The following is a 17800-nucleotide window of genomic DNA, read 5'->3' on the forward strand; positions in this document are numbered from 1 at the left end:
GTCATGGATGTACAACACAAGGCTCTTAAGAAGCAAAGCTAAGGAGCATAAGGCAGCATTCATTACCATTGGCTCAGTGGAATGCTGACTTCTTAGTCATACCACTTATTTGCCCTCAGCTAAGAGAATACTAACTCGGAGAAAAGAATACTCCTTGGAACACCCTTATTCAAAGCAACACAGCCTACCTACAAAGAAAGCAAAACATCTTTTACAGGTAACATTTTAACATTTAGAGAAGGGATAAATGAAGACATACTTAGGAAACATTCTAAGGAAGGCTCAGAATGCTAAACCAGAAAAATGGTATGGCATTTCCTCAAAATATTAAACATAAGATTACCATACAATCTATCAATTCCACTTCTGCGTATATTCGCAAAAGAAGTGAAAGCAGGAACTGAACAGATATTTGTACACCCATGTACAAATAACCAAAACCACAACAACCAAAAGGTGGAAGCAATCCACTTGGGGTTTCATCAGTGATGAATGGATAAACAAAATGTGGCATATACATAAAATGGAATATTAGGGCTTCCCTGGTGGCGCAGTGGTTAAGAATCCGCCTGCCAATGCAGGAGACACGGGTTCGAGCCCTGGTCCAGGAAGATCCCACATGCCGCGGAGCAACTAAGCCCGTGCGCCACAACTACTGAGCCTGCGCTCTAGAGCCCACAAGCCACAACTACTGAGCCCGTGTGCCACAACTACTGAAGCCGGCGTGCCTAGAGCCCGTGCTCCACAACAAGAGAAGCCACCACAATGAGAAGCCCACGCGCCGCAACAGAGTAGCCCCTGCTCGCCGCAACTAGAGAAAGCCCATGCGCAGCAACAAAGACCCAATGCAGCCATAAATGAATGAATGAATGAATGAATGAATAAATAAACAGTAATATTACTCAGCCTAAAAAGGAAGGAAATTCTGACACATGCTACAACAGGGATGGACTGTACAGACATTACGCTAAATGAAATGACCAGTATTTTATAGTTTACTAAATACTTTAATATACGTTACATTATATGTAATTCTCACAACCACTTCCCTGTAAAACAATTGATATCATCATGACCTCCATTTTATAGATGGTGGAAAGAGGTCCAGAGATGCTAAATAACTTGCTCAAGATCACATATTAAGTGGTAGAGATAAAAATTAAAAACCCAGTTTCTCTAACTCAAATTTCCATGCCCATGCCCCTTTCAATACCTCATACTGAGTTTTCTGTTTACCTCCATAGTAGCCTTTGATGTAACACTATAGAAGGAGGCGTTACTATATAAAAGAAAGAGCCCTGGACTTGTGAATTAGAAGACCTATGATTAATTCTCAGCTTTGCCACACAACAATTGTGGGATTTCTGCAATTCAAATATCCTTAAGACTCAGTTTCCTCATTGGTAAAAAGTATATTTTTTTAAAGTTTATAATGCATGCTATAGAGTTTGACGACTGAAGAAGACAGCAGTTTAAGAAAGAGCAGCAACAAGTTTAGCACTTATTAAGTGAAAATAAATGTTAAAAAGGAAAAAAGTAAACTTTTGCAGGCTCAGCATCACCAGTATTTCCCCCTGATCTGGCTTTAGGGTGATAAGTGATATTCTAACACATCTTTCCAGTAACCTCTTGAAAAAACTGACTGGATCTTTGATACTTTTTACATATACTCCAAGTCTAATTCATTAGCAACAGTGAGGATGATATAATTACTCGCTGCAGCAAGTTCATCAAAGAAGTTTGAGGAATGAAAATGGAGGTATAGGTAGGCCTGATAGAGACCTAAAAAGAGAAGGAAGAGGTCATGGTTATCTGCTCAAACTCAGGCCAGTCGTTTCTGGGCTATTCAGAAAAGGGACAAAAAAAAGAAAAAGGACAGGCCAGTAGCTTAACTCAGCTGTTTGATGGCCCTTGGGAAGAATGACAGCAGCCAAGCCAGAAGCCACTGAAAGGAAAAGCAACAAAGTAGGAGATAAAGAAAGCATAAAGGATTGTGATCAAGGAAACAGGCCCCAGATTAAAAGGAACTGCCTGGAAAGCCTAAGTAAATACATGAATAAATAAACACAACATAAACTATACCCATACGCACTTCATACTGTAGCCCGGAATCTGGTGTTTCTTTCAAACACTCACATTTGTCATACTGCCCTTGGGTCACAAAGGGATATTTGGGAGAAAGCAGTTTGTAATTCCTGAATCCTACAGAAAATCACATTTATCATAAGGCCTTACTACAGTATCTGGCTTATTTGCTCGATGCAGTTATGTATTTATTTAGTTGTGAGATTTATAAAACCGTGTTTACTACAAAATGTCTTGCGTCAGGTAAGGCAGATCAATCTTCAATACCTTCAATACAATCTTGTTAGCACATCTCACCCCCATGCTCCCTCATCCCAGCCCTCCCAACACACACATTTCACACTTTTTCTTTTGTTCGCAGATTTGCCAAACACTAGTACATCACTGCAGGGACAGGACATTTTACCTTAAAAAAAAAAAAAGGGCAAGGAAAGAAAGATATAGAAATAAACACAATCCCAGCTCTGTCACAAATTAGAATCTATACCAAGTTGTAAATGTGCATTACTATTACTGGAAATGTCTGGCAAGGCTTACATCTGGAGCTAAATCAAGTTTCCCCATCTGTTGGGTTTGCCTCTTCTACTCAATGTTAATTTTTCAATTGTTTGCAAGAGCAATATAATAACTGTTGAGAAAATGAAAAATGATAGGCACAAAGGGAGCAAGGCATGTAAGAAAAGTCAGCTTTAGGTTTCATAATACTGAAGGCACATTCTCTCCATTTACAAACAGCTCACTCCTGTGAGTGTGTGCTACTTCCTCAAAACCCTAAACCAACTCCATGTCTGACTCAATTTTATCCAATACATACAGCACTCTATAATTGCCTTGCTGTTTCATAAGTAACCTGAAATGACTTAGCCCCATGAGCTCCATTTGGCTCTGTTTACCACAAACAGAAATAGCCATGTAAAGCAAAACGTCAAAGTTCCAGATCCCCATGAGTCATTCATTCAACTCTTGAAGAATGACAGAAAAAATTGCCACAGAACAGCTTTCAGATGACCTATACACAGAAAACACTTTGGCAACAAAGATGCTGAAACGGGCTTGCAACCATCTCTTGGTAAGAAAATTCAGAGAAGAGCAAACACTGTGAGTTATTTCAATATGACAAAATGAAAGTCACATACATTCCTGCTTTTCTTGATCAAATATGACAATTTCTTCCACTCCTACAGACATCAGGGCTTAAAATAGTGGTGCTGTTCAACACACTCCACTTAGAAAGGTACAATAAACCTCAGGATGAGCCAAGGAACTCTGAAAGAGATAAATCCTCATTCCTCACCTGATATTAACCAACGCGTGGGTCACCTTGCTAGCTGCTTCTTTCCACTGGCCTGCATTGGTAGAAAGCCTCAGGACTGTAAAAAAGGAAAGAACAAAGATGTGTTAGACCCCTGGTATAAAACACAAATATGAGGAATGAAGACACATCACAGAATATCACTATTAGAATAACCAAACGGAGCCTGGGCCAATCTTCTATTTAAGACATCTTCATCTAGGGAAAAAAGTAAGGGCTTATTCTCAACTATCTTTACCGCAAACTTTTTCCTCTTTTTTTCACTTTCTATCAAAATATTCTACTCCTCCTCTGCCTTGGGCTCCCCTCTCTCCACTCCCTGCTAGTTTTTGCATTCATTTAAAATCTACACTGGGGTGTGATGGGTCACCTGATTGCCACATTTATCATTTCCCTAATGGCTGGGGCTGATTTAGTGGAACTGGCCAGCTGAGCAAGTGCCCCCTCCTGCTCCACATACAGTATGTCTTTCTCCTGAAGGTCTAAGCGGGGTCAAACAGGACAAATAACCTTGCAAGATAGAAGATGGTCATGTTTCAATCAAGGAGTAACCTGTTTTAGCTCCTCTGACTTAACTGTGTGACCTGCAACATGAATCAACAGGAATATTCTTCGCTTCTCTGACCAAAGTCTCTTTTCCACCCTTACTCACAGGAGAAGGAATGATGGAAATACAGATCATCATATCCTCTATCAGCTATGAGCTTCATGGTCACACATTACAGTACCTACACTATTTTGGAAAAGAGACAAACCAACACAAGTGCTCCTTGCAAGAGCAAGCATATGGTGGGCACTCCAAGCATATGTTTTTAACGAGTGAATAACTAATACGAGCTAAACATGTAGCGAGTTTACTATGTGCCAGAAATTGGACAAAGGTTATATGCAATACAGCATACATATGAGACTCAGAGGAGACAAATAATTAATTGATCAAGTTCATTCACAGAGTTGTAGGTAATGGAGCTAGAATTTAAACCTAGAGGGAATGGTTCTACAGCCTGTACTTACACAGTGAATGGTTAAGAGTGTGAACTCTGAAGCCAACTGTCGGTCTAGCCCCTGCCACTTACTAGAGAATAATACCAATACTTACATGAAAGGATAATCATGAAAATCAAATAAGTTACATATAAAGCCTTAGATCAGTGCATGGCACATAGTAAATGTTATATAAGTATTAGCTATTATGAATTTAAATAGACTTGTCTCCCAAACAAATAAAAGAATGTACCTGAGACTTTCTCAAAGGTTGGAAGTCACAGCCTAAGTAACATTAAGAAATGTGTAATCAATCTGCATAGGAACTTTACACCTGAGTACCATCTCTACCTACTCCTGACCAGTATTCCTCTAGCAAGAAGAGTAGTAGCAGCAGCTTTACTAGAGGGAAGGCCTATAACTGTAATAGGGAAAGAAAGTTCATCTGGCTGCTCTGCATCTATTCTAGCAATACTTCATTTTTATAAATTCATGCAATTTCATGAAAGAGAAGATGGAAGCCTTAATAAAACATTATCAGAGAGCTGCTTTTCTAATTTACAAGATTTAGTGAAGGGGAACTTGGTATAGTTTCAAGTTAGAGCTCTACAGTCTGAACTCAGGTTTCACCTAGTGTTTGTGCAAATTTATTCGCATAATGAACAAAATTGTTTCAATCAGGTCAGATGTATTTTTTTCAACTCAATTGCAAAAACTGTTTAGATGCATCTGTTTTTCAGTAGACCCTCCACTAAATCATAAATTCTCTGATGGTGAGGACCTAACACTTACGGAATTGAGCTGAATTTTACTCTCCTTACCTCAGAGAGGTATTTAACTCTGTCCATGTATTATTTCTCTGTTAACATCCTGTCACTTCTGTTCTTAGTGAACAAGCACCCAGACCTCATCACTGCATTTCCCTTGGAAATGCCATAGGCTTTTACATTCTTTTCTAAGTTACCAAATTTAAACACAAAATTATCTCAAAATGCCCTAAATGCCTCAAGCTAAGGTTATCATTTATGTAGTAAATTATGGTACACAAAAATAGCATACCATGTGGCCATTAAAGAAAGAGAGTTAAGTAATAGCAAAAACTGGAAACTGTAATTTCCATGAAAAGAAGGAATGGTTAAATAAACTCCATCCATACTATGCAAAAAATGAGAGAGAGAGGGAGAGAGAGAAAGAGACCTAAGAAAACTACAAAAAAATAGGAAAATGTTCTGACGGTTTAAAAAAACACGAAATAGGAAAACATAATTACAACCGTGTAAAACTATGCATACAAGTAGACTAATATACAACTATGAAAACAGTGGTCATACTAGAAAGGAGAGATTGTAAAAATGTTTTTTACCTTGCTTTTTCTTTTCTAATTATCTTTTTTTTTTTAATGAAAAAAACAGCTCAAAATATGGTATCATTTATGGTTCAGGGCAGCTTGTGTCAAGGTCCTTCCTATTCAGTGGATATCACTGCAATAAATTAATGCCATAGGAATATTAAATGTGTGCCTTTATCAAAAAAGTCTCAGTGAGCCTTCCTCTTCCAGCCATGATAGAATATCAAGACATAATTAACCTTCCTACCTCAAACAATAGAAAACTGAACAAAATATATGAAACAAGAGTTTTCAGACACTGGACAACAAGTATATAGAACTGTGATCCCTGAAGAAGGAAAACAAACAAGGTGAACCCTACGATTACCCCAGCTTACTATGTGAAAAAGTTTCTAGCCTACAGGGCAGGGAGGAGGAACTTAAACAGAATCCAGAAGTCGTGCCAAGCCAAAGACATAGAGATAAGCAACTGGGCAGGCCAAGGCACCTAGAATTTGTGGGGTAGAGTACTGTAGAGGAGGGAGTTTGACAGGGAACTATGGAAGTTTGTAGAGGGGTCCTCTTCCATCTTTTGCTGAGCACTGATCTTCACATAGGGAAGAGGAAACTACCCAGAGCTGGCGGTGAAGAATCACTGGAAAGGAGAAGAAATTGTGGCGCTCATAGAAGGCTCCACAAATAAAATAATTTGCATTTCTACCAGCAAGAGTGGAAAAACCTACTAATACATGGGTTATCAGGTAGAGTCTGCAGATGGGTACTGCATTAGTAATGGGGCCAAATTAGTCCATAATAAAAGTTGCTCTCAACCTGCCCTAACAACCCTTAAAAGCAAACCCTAAAAGGATGAAACTGATTCCACACAACATAACTGCATCCCAGAACAAAGTCCAACATTATATAAAAAAACGTAAGAAAATCAAGCACTTACAACATTAACATTACAATGTTATAAATCCAATTTAAAAATTACCAGCATTCAAAGAAGCAGAAAAAAATATGACCCATAAGCAGGAGAAAAATCAGTCAATAGAAACAGATCTAGACATGAAGAGAGATGATGGAATTAGCAGAAAAGGACATTAGAACAGCTATTGTAAATATGCTCCATATGCTCAGGAAGATTGAGGAAAATATAAACATGATGAGGAAAGAAATGAACATATTAAAGAAAGAAGTCTAAATAGAACTTCTAGGGAAGAAAATGCTTTATGAAACAAAAAAATACACTAGGATGAAATGAATTGAGATTAAGGAGATTAACAGCACATTAGAAAAAACACAGAAGAAAAGATCAGTGAATTTGAAGACTGAGGAATAGAAACTATCTAAAATGAAAGACAGGGACTTCCCTGGTGGCACAGTGGTTAAGAATACACCTGCCGGGCTTCCCTGGTGGCGCAGTGGTTGAGAGTCCGCCTGCCAATGCAGGGGACACGGGCTCGTGTCCCGGTCCAGGAAGATCCCACAGGCCGTGGAGCAGCTAGGCCCGTGAGCCATGGCCACTGGGCCTGCGCATCCGGAGCCTGTGCTCCGCAACAGGAGAGGCCACAACAGTGAGAGGACACAGATTCAACCCCTGGTCCAGGAAGATCCCACATGCTGCAGAGCAACTAAGCCCACGAGCCACAACTACTGAGTCCGTGTGCCACAACTACTGAAGCCCACGTGCCTAGAGCCAGTGTTCTGCAACAAGAGAAGCCACCACAATGAGAAGCCCGCGCACCGCGACGAAGAGTAGCCCCCGCTCACTGCAACTAGAGAAAGCCCGTGCGAAGACTCAATGAAGACCCAGTGCAGCCAAAAATAAATAGTATAAATACATAAAATAAAATGAAAGAGAGAGAAAAGACCAAAAAAAATGGAAAGAAAGGAAAAAATACCCACAGAGCTTTAGTGACCTATGGGACACTGTCAAGAGGTCTAACATATATATAATTGAAGTTCCAAAACAAGAAAAGAGGAGAGGGGACAGAAAAATATCTGAAGAAATTAACAGCCAAAACTTTTCCACATTTGATGAAAACCAGAAATCCACAGATCCAAGAAGCTCAAGAGACTCCAGGAAAAATAAAGAAAACCATGTTAAGGCACATGATAAACTACTGAAAATCAGCAATAAAGAGAAAATGTTAAAAGCATGCAGAGAAAAAAGATATATACAGAGAAATGAAGCTAAGAATGACAGTAGACTTCTCATCAGGAATTATGCAAGCCAGAAAACAACAAAATGACATTTTTTTAAGTATTGAAAGAAAAATTCTATATTCAGCAAAAATGTCTCTAAAAACTGAAGATGAGCCTCCACTTCCAGTGTGGCAGAGTAAGCCTACTTCAGCCTCTCTCTCCTGCTGATTACAGTTAAAAATCCTGTATAAAATATAAAAAGTATTACCTGAGGGCTCTGAAAATTAAACAAAAGCAGACAGATTATAGAGGGGAGTCAAAACTTGGAGAAACACCCACAAAAGTGGGTTTCCAGGGTTTCTTTTTTCCTATTTTTCTTTTGCAGTTTTGCCTCAAGATCCAGACAGTCACAGAGATGCATGATAGAGGAGTTGGGTGGATGGCTAAAACTTCAATAGAAACCTCATCTTTCTGTAGACAGAAACCAGGAAAAGGGGCTTCTGCTACCCAGAGAACATAGAGGGAATCCTGGACAGACCAGGAGAAAGTGTTCCTCTAATTCCGCATATGAAAGTTAGGCTCATGGGAGCTGACCAAGCATGGAACAAATACAAAGTAGCAAAGCAAACCCTTTAAAAACTAAACTGCTATTTGAACTATAGTCCAGTCTCCTGAGTGGTGAGTACGTGGACAGATCCAAAGTAGCACAGAAACGGCTTTGAAAACTGAACTGATATTGGAACCACTACCTACAGAAAGTGAGAAAGAACCTGTGGTCTAACTGGATTGATTGCCTACTAATATCAAAAAAAAAAAAAACCCTCCAGATTATAACTGAACCCTGAGTCTACACAACATAAGAAAAATGTCCAGGATGTAATCCAAAATTACTCAACTTATAAGGAACCAGGACATACAAAGAACCAGGATATACAATAAAACAAGAAAATGTAACAAATTCTCAAGAGAAAAGACAAACAGATGCCTGATGTGACACAGATGTTAAAATTATCAAAGAGTTTTAGAGCAACTATTACAAACATGCTCCATTAGAAAAAGGCAAACATTCCTGAATGAATGAATGGTAAGGTAGAACTTCTCAGGAGAGAAATTGAAACTATAAAAAGGAACCAATTAAAACATTTAGAAGTAAAACATATATTATGTAAAATAAATTCTCTAGATGGACTTAATAGCAGAATGGATTGACACAGAAATCAGTAAACCTAAAGACAGAACAGTAGAAATTATTAAACATGAAGAACAGGAAAAAATGGGGGGAAAAACAGGGCCTCAGAGACCTGTGTAACAGTATCAGAAAGTCTAACATTTGTGTTATTGTAGTCCAAGAAGAAAGGGAGAGAGAAATTAAGGGCAGAAAACAATTTGCAAAAGAGAATGGCTGGGGCTTCCCTGGTGGCACAGTGGTTAAGAATCCGCCTGCCAATGCAGGGGACACGGGTTCAAGCCCTGGCCCAGGAAGATCCCACATGCCGCAGAGCAACTAAACCCATGCGCCGCAACTACTGAACCTGCGCTCTAGAGCCCGTGAGCCATAACTACTGAACCCACGTGCCACAACCACTGAAGCCTGCGCGCCTAGAGCCCATGCTCCGCAACAAGAGAAGCCACGACAGTGAGAAGCCCGTGCACTGCAACGAAGAGCAGCCCCCACTTGCCGCAACTAGAGAAAGCCTGCACACAGCAACAAAGACCCAATGCAGCCAAAAATAAATAAATAAATAAATAAATATTTTTTTAAAAAAGAATGGCTGAAAACTCCCAAATTTGGTGAGATTCAAGATCCTCAGGAAACCCCAAACAGGATAAACACAAAGAAAAACCAGGCCAAAACATATCATAATCAAACTTCTGAAAGCCAAAGATAAGGAAAAGTAATTTAAAAGAAGCGGGAGAAAAACAACATATTACAAATAAGGGAACATGATCCAAATGAACACAGATTTATTATCAGAAACCATACAGGCCAAAAAAAGGAGAATAACGTCTTCAAAGTACTTAAAGGTAAGAACTATAACTCTATATCCAGCAAAAATACCCTTCAGGAATGAAAGAAAACAAACAACAAAAAAAAATCTTGTCACCAGAAGTCCAAAAAAAGGCTACAGAAAATTCTTAAAGACTGTGAGAAATGGTATCAGGAAGGAATTTGGATCTTCAGGAATAAAAAGAGCAACAGAAATGGAAAACATACAGGCAAATATAAAAAATATATTTTTCCCTCTGAAGTTCTTTAGAATTTGGATGATTGTCACAAGTGAAAGTTATAGCATTGTCTGGTGGAGTTTTCAATGTAGATGTAATACATATGACAACTATAATATCAAAGTAAGTGTGGGGGGCTGGTGATTAGAGAACCCTATATAGTAGCAAAGCTTGTATATTTTACTGAAGTGGTACAACACTAACTCTAAAGTTGGCTGCATTTAGTGACTTTCTTCCAAAGAACAGAGCACGGAACAGGAGGAAAAAAGCAATCCTGCAGAGGAGAAACTTTGCAAACACTTTGTTAACCAAGTGATCAAGATTAACATCACCAGTGATTAAGTCATCTTAATAACATATACACTTGATGTGATGAAAAGGCCACTCTGACACTGTGGCATTCTTTCTCCAAACGCATAACCCTAGTCCAACCATGAGTAAGTCATCAGACAAACCCAAACTGAAGAAGGTTCTCCTCAAAACTGTCAAGGCCATGAAAAATGAGCAAACACTAAGAAACTGTCAGATAAAAAGAGACTAAGCAGACATCACGAGAAAATGTAGCAATGGATGAGATCCTGGAATACAAAAGGAACATTAGAGGAATTAGCAGAATCCAAATAAAGTCTAGAGTTTAGTATATTTCTTTTTATTGTGGTAAAAAATACCAATCATAAAATTTACCACCTTAACCTATTTCTAAATGTACAGTTCAATGATGTAAAGTATATGTACACTGTTGTGAAACAGATCTCCAGAACCTTTTTGTCTTGCAGAACTGAAGCTCTGTACCTATTAAACAACTCCCTTTGCACCCTCTCCACCACCCCCGGTAACCACCATTCTGTATCCATGAATTTGACTACTTTAGATACTTCATATAGGTGGAAACCTTTTGTGACTGGCTTATTTCACTTAGCATAGTATACTCAACATTCATCCACATTGTAGCATGTAACAGGATTTCTTTCTTTTTTCTTTTTTTTTTTTTTTTGCGGTACGCGGGCCTATCACTGTTGTGGCCTCTCCCGTTGCGGAGCACAGTCTCCGGACGCGCAGGCTCAGCAGCCATGGCCCACGGGCCCAGCCGCTGCGTGGCATGTGGGATCTTCCCGGAGCAGGGTACGAACCCGTGTCCCCTGCATCGGCAGACGGACTCTCAACCACTGCGCCACCTGGGAAGCCCAGGATTTCTTTCTTTTTAAAGGCTGCATAGCAACCCATTATATATATATATATCACATTTTATTTATCCATTCATCTGCTGATGGACATTTCGGTTGCTCCCATCTTTTGACAATTGTGAATAGTGCTGCTATAAACACGGGTATGCAAATTTTTTTTTTAATGGGCAAAAAATCTAACAAATCCTTCACCAAAGATATATGGATGGCAAATAAGAATAGGAAAAGATGCTCAACACCATTATTCATCAGGAAAATGCAAATTAAAACCATAATGAGATATCGCTACACACCTGTAAGAAGCCAAAAAAAAAAAAAATGCCGGCTAGGATATGAAGTGACTACAACTCTGGCATACTGTTGTAAGTAATGTAAAACAGTACATCCACTTTGGAAAACAGTTTGGCGGTTTCTTATAAAGTTCAACGTACACTTACATAATACCCAAAAATCCCATTCATAGGTATGTAATCAAGTGAAATGCAAACTTGTGTTCACATAAAACTGTGTACAAAAATGTTTACAGGGGCTTTATTTACAATTGCAAAAAACTGGAAACCTCCCAAATGTCCTTCCACTGATAAATGGATAAACCAAGCTGGCATATTCCCACAATGGAATATTATTCCATAATAAAAAGGAATGAACTACTGATACATGCATCAACATGGATAACTTCAAACAAATTACTATGTATAAGAAGCCAGGGCCTCCCTAGTGGCGCAGTGGTTAAGAATCCACCTGCGAATGCAGTGGACACAGGTCCGAGCCCTGGTCCGGGAAGATCCCACATGCCGCGGAGCAACTAAGCCCGTGAGCCACAACTACTGAAGCCAGTGCACCACAACTACTGAAGCCTGCGCACCCTAGAGCCTGTGCTCCACAACAAGAGAAGCCACAGCAATGAGAAGCCCGCACACTGCAACAAAGAGTAGCCCCCGCTCACCACAACTAGAGAAAGCCCGCGCGCAGCAACGAAGACCCAAAGCAAATAAAAGTAAAATAATTAATTAATTAATTTTTTTTAAAAAAAGAAGTCAGACTCAAAAGACTGTATGATTTCCTCTATATATTTTTTTAGAAAAGGCAAAACCATGCGGACATGGAACAGATCAGTGATTGCTAGGGACTGGGGTGGGTGGAAGAGTTGACCTCACAGGAGCACAAGAGAAGTTTTTGAGATAGTGAAACCCTTCTATATCTTGATTTTCTGTGATAATTACACTTCCATATGCATTTGTTGAAACTCAGAATTGTACATTTAGGGTGAATTGTACCATATATGTAAATTATACCCCAAAAAACTTGACTTAAAACAAATGTTTTCTTCCACCAGAAGTTTCCTCATACTTTATACAAAATGGAGAGCACTGAAACATGCCACCTCCTACTATTTGTTGTGTTTCATTTAGTGAAATTTTCACTTTCCTATTTGTACTTTCTTGGTTACCATTTTAATTCCGTTAGCAGACTTGAGCATTCCCAGATGTCCTCTCTTATCTTATTGCTGTGGCTACAAGGGTTTATCTCATTTGTGTATATGGCACAATTTAGCAGGTAAGTCAGACGTCTATAAAATATCTCCCCCACTCCAACTCTCTTTCCTTTCCTCACTGAAAGACATGTTTATTCATCTATTAATGGGTGCTAAAGCCTCTGGGGTAGCTCTTCACCCCTGGAAGATCCTACATTCTTGAAAACAAGGACATTGGTAAAACCAGGTACGTGCAAACCACACCAGGGTACTCTGAGCACCTTTTGCCAATGGGAAGTTTGCCAGAGGGTTCTCATGGAAGACTTCCTAGCTCCTAAAAAAAAGAGACGTGTGTCTTGATGTGACAGTGGGAACTTAATATTCTGAGGGGAGCTGACCTGATGCTAAAGCTATTACACTGAGAATAAGAGAGCAGGGAAATAGAAAAAATTCTGTCCTCCTAGGCAATCCTTTTCCACGGTTTGCTTCTACTCTTTCTCCAGGTATTTGCTCCAAATCCCCTCTACCTTTCTCATGATACAGGAGTCGCAAGCAAAATATGAACTTTTCACGAATAGACCCAATGAAAGGGATAAAGTAATAATCGACAGTGACAGAAAGCAGGTCACTGGTTGTCCAGGGATGGGGGGTGAGGGACAGAGGTGGTAAAAGGGACATAAAGGGACACAAGGAAATTTTAGGGAGAGGATGGATATGTACATTATCTTGACTGTAATGACAGCTTCATGTACATATACATATGCTAAAACTTATTAAAAATTGTATACTTTAAAAGAATGCAGTTTGGGACTTCCCTGGCGGTCCAGTGGTTAAGACTCTGCGCTTCCACTGCAGGGGGCGCGGGTTCCATCCCTGGTTAGGGAACTAAGATCCCGTAGGCTGCGTGGCGCGGCCAAAAAAATAAATAAAATTTTTTTTTAAAAACGGTGCAGTTTATTATATATCAATTACATCCCAATAAAGCTAATAAGTTGGAGGTTTTTAATAGACCGCTTTATTGAGTCGCTTTCTGTTTCTGGGCACTATAAACACCTTTCAAACTTAGGTAGGTTTGAGTAGCCTCTTCACTCAAACTTACAGGGATACATGACCTCTTTCAGAAGTAAGTTATACTCATTACGGCTACAGAGTAAATTTTCAGTGAGCCAATTACCAAAAGGTTTGCAAGAAAGATTTTTATCTAATGCCCACTTCCTCTTGTGAGTTATGCTAAAAATACCTAGGTACATTGAAACTCCTTAAAACCCTGTACCTTCTCAAATCACACAATGTTCCCTTGGGATCCAAGCTCTTTTGTTTGCTGCTGTCAACTCCCACCCACTCTCACTCCATCTCACTGGTATTCACTAAATCCACAAGCCTCCCTATTCTCTCTCTTTCACAAACATCAAGAAAGGGCTACAGGGATGTTAACCAGCTTTCTACTGAGATGAATTCTGAGTTCCTGAAGGCAAAGAAGTCCACATATACTTTCTTATTGCCTGAGAAAAGGAGACTACACAGTTCTGTGCCACGCAAGGGCACCAAGCAACTAGAGGAGAATCTTATGTAGTCTTTTCCTCTCATATACCAAAAATCACAGCTGATGGGGAGAGAGGAATAAAAAGAAGACAGCTTACCCATGGAGTAGAGGTTGTCAAAGCTCTGGTGCATGCGGATAATCTCATAGTAGAGTTCATCATAACTACTGGGGGTGGGCAGGAATGTATCGCCATATGTGATAAACATATTAAATAGGTTCACAATCTAAAAAAGAAGCAAAAGCCCATAAACAGGTATCATACTATGAAGACCAGAAGAGTATTATCAGTAGTGTGCTATAGCCAGCTCTTACTGTCTTGCAAGAGTTAATTGGTAAATTTTCAGAAATTTTGTGAGCTGGTTATTAAAGTCATTATTAAAGATTAACTTATATAAACTTGCAATTCAATAAATTATATTAAAATCAAGTTATAAGTACTCAAAACTCACCACTTCCTAATTATTTTCTACTTTTTAGTATTATCAATGCTCTTGAAATTAATTTACACCTCTTGTATCTGTTTGGTGGGAATATCATATAATGGTGTGTTACCATTATCTCATGAAATACCCCAGGTTCTCCAAAGACATAGGTGAAAGTGGGGAGCACCAGTATAGAGATTCTGATCCAAAGGGAAAATAAAGGCCTGGTTTTCCCTATGACTTAATCCCTAGAATACCAGCTCCTGTCTCAAACCAGCCCACTTCTGCCTTAGGGTACAGCTCATAAAAATAAATATATTTTTTTGCTACTCACCATAAGGGCTAAGGTAAAAATGTTGTGTTTGGCCAGAAGTACGGTCTCATTTGACATAAGGAACTTCAGCAAATTTATCAAGGCTTAAAAAAGAAAAAAAAAAAAAAGAGAAGGAAAGGCATCAATAAGGTAATCAAAGCATAATCAATAAAGTTATTAAATGAAAGCAATGAAAGTAAACTAGCTCTACAGAAATCCAAAGAGGGTTAGAATGAGTACATCACAGCTACTAAGGACTTTTTAAAAGCAGGCAAAGTAGGTGTATTTGAAGAAAGCACTGACCTTCCCAAGCACATGTCTGCTCATCTGCCCACAGATTTTTAAAAATCTACTTTTTGCCACTTCGTAAACAGCAATTGAGGTCAGAAATTTGACTATAAAATGGACATTTTAGTGTTCCAAATTTATTCCTGCATGGTGATTTCCACATCATATTTGCTCAGTTTACTGAGTGTCCCCTTCTCACCCTAGGAGGCTAGCATCCCAAGTCACTAAGTTTTAGTTATGTAACTGTTTCAAACATCACTGCTAAGAAGAAAATGTTTTAATTCTAACTGGTCAACAGATGTGCCAGATATACTGTAGAACCTACTGCTTCAGCTCTGTATAAGAATGGAGCTCATGGACCAGAGGGCAGACACCAGAAGCAAGAAGAACTACAATCCTGCAGCCTGTGGAACAAAACCACATTCACAGAAAGACAGACAACATGAAAAGGCAGAGGGCTATGTACCAGATGAAGGAACAAGATAAACCCCAGAAAAACAACTAAATGAAGTGGAGATAGGAAACCTTCCAGAAAAACAACTAAGAATAATGATAGTGAAGATGATCCAGGACCTCGGAAAGAGAATGGAGGCAAAGACAGAGAAGATGCAAGAAATGTTCAACAAAGACCTAGAAGAATTAAAGAAGAAACACCTAGAAGAATTAAATTAAACACCTAGAATTAAAGAACAAACAAACAGAGATGAACAATACGATAACTGAAATGAAAAATACACTAGAAGGAATCAATAGCAGAATAACTGAGGCAGAAGAACAGATAAGTGACCTGGAAGACAGAATGGTGGAATTCACTGCCACAGAACAGAATAAAGAAAAAAGAATGAAAAGAAATGAAGACAGCCTAAGAGACCTCTGGGGTAACATTAAATGCAACAACATTCACATTATAGGGGTCCCAGAAGGAGAAGAGAGAGAGAAAGGACCCGAGAAAATATTTGAAGAGATTATAGTCGAAAACTTTCCTAACACGGGAAAGGAAATAGCCACCCAAGTCCAGGAAGCACAGAGAGTCCCAGGCAGGATAAACTCAAGGAGAAAGACACTGAGACACATAGTAATCAAATTGACAAAAATTAAAGACAAAGAAAAATTACTGAAAGCAACAAGGGAAAAACGACCAATGTCATACAAGGGAACTCCCATAAGGTTAACAGCTGATTTCTCAGCAGAAATTCTACAAGCCAGAAGGGACTGGCATGATATATTTAAAGTGATGAAAGGGAAGAACCTACAACCAAGAGTACTCTACCCGGCAAGGATCTCATTAAGATTCAATGGAGAAATCAAAAGTTTTACAGACAAGCAAAAGCTAAGAATTCAGCACCACAAAACCAGCTCTACAACAAATGCTAAAGGAACTTCTCTAAGTGGGAAACACAAGAGACGAAAAGGACCTACAAAAACAAACCCATAACAATTAAGAAAATGGTCTTAGGAACATACGTATCGATAATTGCCTTAAACGTGAATGGATTAAATGCTCCAACCAAAACACAGAGGCTCGCTGAATGGATACAAAAACAAGACACATATATAAGCTGTCTACAAGAGACCCACTTCAGACCTAGGGACACATAGAATGAAAGTGAGAGGATGGAAAAAGATATTCCATGCAAATGGAAATCAGAAGAAAGCTGGAGTAGCAATACTCATATCAGATAAAATAGACTTTAAAATAAAGAATGTTACAAGAGACAAGGAAGGATACTACATAATGATCAAGGGATCAATCCAAGAAGAAGATATAACAATTATAAATATATATGCACCCAACATAGGAGCACCTTAATACATAAGGCAACTGCTAACAGCTATAAAAGAGGAAATCGACAGTAACACAATAATAGTGGGGGACTTTAACACCTTATTTACACCAATGGACAGATCATCCAGACAGAAAATTAATAAGGAAACACAAGCTGTAAATGACACAAGAGACCAGATTAACTTAATTGATATTTATAGGACATTCCATACAAAAACAGCAGATTACACTTTCTTCTCAAGTGCACATGGAACATTCTCCAGGATAGATCACATCTTGGGTCACAAATCAAGCCTCAGTAAATTTAAGAATACTGAAATCATATCAAACATCTTTTCTGACTACAACGCTAGATTAGAAATCAATTACAGGGGGAAAAAAAAGCATAAAAAACACAAACACATGGAGGCTAAACAATACGTTACTAAATAACCAAGAGATCACTGAAAAAATCAAAGAGAAAAATCAAAAAATACCTAGAGACAAATGACAACAAAAACACGATGATCCAAAACCTATGGGATGCAGCAAAAGCAGTTCTAAGAGGGAAATTTATAGCAATACAATTCTACCTCAAGAAATAAGAAAAGTCTCAAATAAACAATCTAACCTTACACCTAAAGGGACTAGAGAAAGAAGAACAAACAAAACCCAAAGTTAGTAGAAGAAATCATGAAGATCAGAGCAGAAATAAATGAAATAGAAACA

At 38.8% G+C, this 17800-nt stretch overlaps 1 protein-coding gene across 3 annotated transcripts in view; it reads right to left on the reverse strand.

Moving 5' to 3' along the window:
- ARMH3 (armadillo like helical domain containing 3) overlaps positions 1-17800 on the reverse strand; it is a 168072-nt gene that overhangs the window by 71133 nt on the left and 79139 nt on the right. For all 3 annotated transcript variants that reach the window (XM_060126346.1, XM_060126347.1, XM_060126345.1), the window contains 3 exons: positions 15040-15122; positions 14381-14507; positions 3380-3455 (listed from right to left, as the gene is read on the reverse strand). In XM_060126346.1, coding sequence (XP_059982329.1) covers positions 3380-3455; positions 14381-14507; positions 15040-15122 — 286 coding nt within the window. The remainder of the gene's footprint in view (positions 1-3379; positions 3456-14380; positions 14508-15039; positions 15123-17800) is intronic.

This window comes from Lagenorhynchus albirostris, chromosome 16, assembly GCF_949774975.1.
Source record: "Lagenorhynchus albirostris chromosome 16, mLagAlb1.1, whole genome shotgun sequence".
Taxonomy (NCBI): domain Eukaryota; kingdom Metazoa; phylum Chordata; class Mammalia; order Artiodactyla; family Delphinidae; genus Lagenorhynchus; species Lagenorhynchus albirostris.